The sequence below is a fragment of the Scyliorhinus torazame genome, chromosome 7 (genome assembly GCF_047496885.1).
Source record: "Scyliorhinus torazame isolate Kashiwa2021f chromosome 7, sScyTor2.1, whole genome shotgun sequence".
Lineage (NCBI taxonomy): Eukaryota > Metazoa > Chordata > Chondrichthyes > Carcharhiniformes > Scyliorhinidae > Scyliorhinus > Scyliorhinus torazame.
In genome coordinates, this window is record NC_092713.1 from 311,358,427 (window position 1) to 311,363,716 (window position 5,290).

The window sequence follows — 5,290 nt, forward strand, 5'->3', positions numbered from 1 at the left end:
CTCTGTATCCACTCAATCTAGGCCTCTCAGTACCCTATACGTTTCAGTAAGATCCCCTTCACCCTTCTAAACTCCAACGAGTACAGACCCAGGGTCCTCAACCGCTCCTTATATGACAAGCTCTTCATTCCAATGATCATTCCTGTGAACCTCCTCTGCACTCTAACCAATACCACCACATCCTTCCTTAGATACGGGTCAAAGACTGCTCACAATGCTCCAAATGGGCTCCGATCAGAGCCTTATACAGCCTCACACGTACATCCCTGCTGTTGCATTCTAACCCTCTCAACACGAATGCTAACATTGCATTTGCATTCTGAACTGCCGACTGAATCTGCATGTTAACCTTAAGAGTGTCTTGTACTCGGACACAAGGTCCCTTTGTGCTTCTGATTTCCTAAGCCTTTTGCCATTTAGAAAATAGTCTATGCCTCCATTCTTCCTCCCAGAGTGCATGACCTCACACGTTTCCACATTGCATTCCATCTGCCACTTCTTTGCGTATTCTGCTAGCCTACCAAGGTCCTTCTGCAGCCCCCCTGCTTCCTCAGTACTACCTGTCGCTCTGCATATCTTTGTATCATCTGCAAACTTAGCAACAGTGCCCTCAGTTCCTTCTTCCAGATCGTTCATGTATATTGTGAAAAATTGAGTTCCCAACACCGACCCTTGAGCACACCACTAGTCATCGGCTGCCATCCTGAAAAAGACCCCTTTATCCACAGGCTCTGAATTCTGTCAGTCAGCCATTACTCTATCCATGCCAGTATCTTACCCTTACATCCATGGGCTCTTAACTTATTCATCAGCCTCCTATACGGCACCTTCTCAAGGGTCTTCTGCAAATCTAAATATATCACGTCCACTGGCTCTCCTTTGTCTAACTTCCTTGTTACATTCTGAAAGAAGTCCAACAGATTTGTCAGACATTACCTCCCCTTGTGAAGTCATGCTTCCTCAGTCCTATTTTGTCATGCACTTCCAGGTCCTTCGCAATCTCATTTTTAATAATGCACTCCAAAATCTTTCCAATGACCGAGGTCAGGCTAATTGGCCTTTAATTTCCCCTATTCTGCCTCCAAGCCGTCTTAAACAGCCGTATTACATTAATCACGTGTCAGTCCTTTGGGGCCCGCCCTGCCTCCAGTGATTCATGAAAGATCACGACCAATGCCTCCACAATCTCCTCAGCTCTCTCCTTTAGAACCCTGGGGTGTAGTCCATCCGATCCAGGTGATTTATCCACCTTCAGACCTTTCAGTTCTCCCAGACCTTTCTTTTTCGTGATTGCCACTACTATCACTTCTGTCCCCTGATTCTCCTGTACTTCTGGTATACGACTTGTGTATTTCACCGTGAAGACTGATGCAAAGTAACTATTCAGTTCCTCTGCTGTTTTTTTGTTTCCTATTACGACTTCTCCAGCCTCATTTTCCAGTGTTATGTGTATATCTAGGAAATGTCTAAACTTTTCAAGCGATATTTGCAACATATGGTATTATGTGCAATGCTTTGAAAGCTGTTTGCGTGTACCATATTCACGATTCGTGTGTAAATGACATTGTAAATATGGTAAAATGTAATATAAATTTTCAGTTAAAAGAAATTGTATTCGTTGCATTTTGAGCATGTACTTAGAATCTAGCAGATTGTGGCAGAAATGTTGTTTAAAGTACATGTTTAACATCATCTCAGTGTAGTTATAGGCTGAGACACGTTGTGTCGCTGTCCACCAAAAAGGATATGTAACACCGCTGGTGATCTACCACCCCTCCCCCAAACACGAGGAGAAAGGAACAGAGGGATTGCTGGTCTTTTAAATCATACACAGAGCTTGCCCGTCAGAAGGTCTCCATGCGTTTCAAGTTTACTGCCAAATTGTAATATTTGATTTGGACACAACCAGCATTCTTGCCAATAAAATAATTAATGAGAGGGGACGGGTTCAACCCTGGAAATTAAATGGCACATTCAGCGAGACGCTTGCTGCTCAGAAGGCAAGCGATATCGTCCATTTTTATCCTTTGTGTGCTGCCTCTGGTTCCCGGGCACATACGGTACTCCATTCCCGAAGAACTGGAGTACGGATCTTTCGTCGGAAATATTGCTGAAGATTTGGGATTAACGGTGGAGGAACTATCGAGTCGCAAATTCAGGATTGTTTCAGACACAGCAAAACATTATTTCAACGCAAACATCAGAAATGGTATTTTATTTGTAAGTGAAAGAATTGACAGAGAAGACCTGTGTGCTCAGGGTGTAACGTGCGTGCTGGCATTAGACGCCGTTGTTGAAAATCCAGTGCAACAGTATCGGATTGACGTTAATGTTCTGGACATAAATGATAACTCCCCGAGGTTTCCACACGGCGAAACTGGTTTGGAACTTGCGGAATCGACGATACCTGGAACGCGCTTTCTGTTGGAGAACGCGCACGATTCTGACGTCGGAGCCAATTCTATCCGTGAGTACCAGCTCATTCCGAGGGAGCAGTTCTCTTTAGATGTGCAGAATCATGGAGAATGGCAATTACTCCATTTGGTCCTGGAGAAGCCACTCGACAGGGAAAAGCAGTCGACTCACCAGTTGCTATTAAGAGCCATCGACGGTGGAACGCCGGAGCGATCGGGTACCACGAAAATAACCATCACTGTAGTCGACAGCAATGACAATGCACCGGTTTTCCAACAATCTCTGCACACGGCCGTTCTCATGGAAGATGCCCCGCCTGGCACTATGATTATTAAGCTTAATGCCACTGATTTGGATTACGGGTCAAACAGTGACATCATTTATTCCTTCAGTAGCTATAACAAGAAATGGATCCGAGAACGTTTTAGCATTAATCCTCGATCTGGAGATATCAGAGTAAAGGGAACATTGGATTTCGAAGAAGCTGACGCGTATGAGATTAATGTTGAAGCTAAGGACTGCGGTTCTCCTCCACTAATCGCACATTGCACCGTTCGGGTAAATATTCTGGATGTGAATGATAATGCTCCGACATTGACCTTCAATTCGGTTTCTAGCAAAATCTCTGAGAATGTTCAGATTGGTACATTGATAGCGTTGATCAGTGTAACTGACCAGGATAGCCATAAAAATGGACTAACAGATTGTCAGATTTCTCAAAACCTCCCATTTGATCTGAAGTCTTCATTTATGAATTCGTACAGGTTAGTTATAAAAGAGCCTTTGGATCGGGAAAGAACTGCAGAATATGAAATATCGGTTACGTGCAGGGATCATGGCACACCACCATTATTCAGCAACAAAACTATCGCTGTACATCTTAAAGATGTAAATGACAACGCGCCACATTTTCTGAAATCTTCATATACCATCCATGCGATGGAAAATACTCCGCCTGGAACCTCTATTGGGACAGTGGCAGCTTCCGACCCTGACATGAACCAGAATTCGCAGCTTTCTTACATTATTCTGGAGGGCCAGATTGGAGGGTTGCCTATAACGTCATACGTGTCGATGAACCCGGAAACTGGTGTCATCTTTTCACAACGTTCTTTTGACTACGAGGCACTGAAAAGCTTTGAGATCCATATTCAAGCTCGAGATGCAGGACTTCCACCACTGTCGAGTAATGTTACTGCAAACGTGATTATTCTCGATCAGAACGACAACGCTCCTGTAGTAATATCAGTCGGATCAGCCAAGGTAACAGTGCCTCGATCTGCGGGTCCGGGCTACTTAGTCACTAAAGTAGTCGCATCGGATGCTGATTCTGGTCAGAACGCACGGCTATTCTATCAATTTGTGCAAACCACTGGGACCAGTTCGTTTAGTGTTTCGCATCGTGCTGGAGAAGTACGAACTACTCGTCACCTTAAAGACAACGAGGCAACCTCACAACGGCTGGTTATCCAGGTAAAAGATAACGGCCACCCACCCCTTTCAGCCACTGTCACTGTCACAGTCACTATAAGTGAACAGAGTGCAGAAATAAACCACAATTCTGTGCAACCCCATATGGATTTACAATATTCTTCAAACCAAGCTTTTTACATAATAATTGCGTTGGCGTTAACATCGTTCATACTCCTGGTTGTTATAATTTCCCTTCTTATCGCCATTTGTCCAGCCGACAGAAGTTCTCCTTCTACTCGGAGTTGTTTTGTAACCACTTGTTGTTGCAAGAGCTCATTGGACTCGACCGAACGTTTACAACATTCGAATGTCAATCTTCAGATTGTGCCGGATTCTAAATTAATTACAAAAGTGCTTGAAGTTCGGGGAAACGGAACCCTTTCAGACACATACCGTTATAAAGTGCGATCAGCTCCGGAACCAAGTAAAATGGAATTCATGTTTGTGACATCATCCAATCCGGTAACGCCAGGAACCATGAAGAAATCAACAAGAACATCGAAGTCAGAACAGAGTGCAAAGTCAGCGAACATCGGGACTGGTGTCTCCAATGAGGTGAGTCAAAACATTCATCTGCACTAATCAGAAACTGTAGAGAAATGACCAAGCCTTGGTACATTTCAGCTGCTCATCCAGTGCACATTCAACATTTTCTGCCCTGGTTTCATATTTCTATCACTTTAAGAAAATGTCTATCAAACGGACAAAATGTGGTACTTTGATTTTTCGGGAGTGAAAATCTTCATCTCGCAAAGGTTAAGTATTTAACTCCGTCGAATCAAGCAACGTAGTGTAGACGTTGCTCAATTTCTGATCGCCAAACTAACTCTGCTGAGATAATAATATGAACAAGCATGATATCTCAAATGTTGACCCTAAAGATGCTATACTGTTCACATGTCACTTCACAAATATTTTAGAGTTCATAAGCAAATAATGATAGCGTATATACTATACCTGACAGTTAAGTACAATCAACCAAGACCCCAAAGAGCAATAGGAAAAGTAATAATGTGCCACAGTCGTGTTATAAATTAGCAGGGACCCCATCAGGAAGCTATATCTAGAGAATTATCGTGTATCTTTGTTTTCTGTTAGTAGTTATGACTTTTCATAAAAGTGTAATTGAGCCCATATGATTGCACTGTGATAAGATCCCAGGCCGCACACCAACGTTTGATAGGATACCAGATAAGAACCCCAAATATATTTTTAATTTACAAAATATGAGGAAAGGATACTTCGCTTCAGGAGTGATTCCACTGATATATTTTAATTTAATAAACGTTATTCTAAACACAGGTTAAACAAATTAAAATCAGATAAATCAGCTTGCAATTAACAGTTAAACAATTCTTAACAATGAAGGAACACTTTAACTTCGAAAGCATCATTGCTCCAC

The 5,290-nt window shown here is 42.8% G+C and overlaps 1 protein-coding gene across 1 annotated transcript; it reads left to right on the top strand.

Moving 5' to 3' along the window:
• Positions 1–1,965: 1,965 nt before the first annotated feature.
• Positions 1,966–4,470, top strand: LOC140427414 (protocadherin alpha-C2-like). The gene has a single exon (XM_072512948.1). It carries the CDS (start codon positions 1,966–1,968, stop codon positions 4,468–4,470), a length of 2,505 nt encoding a protein of 834 aa, XP_072369049.1.
• The last annotated feature ends 820 nt before the right edge of the window (positions 4,471–5,290 follow it).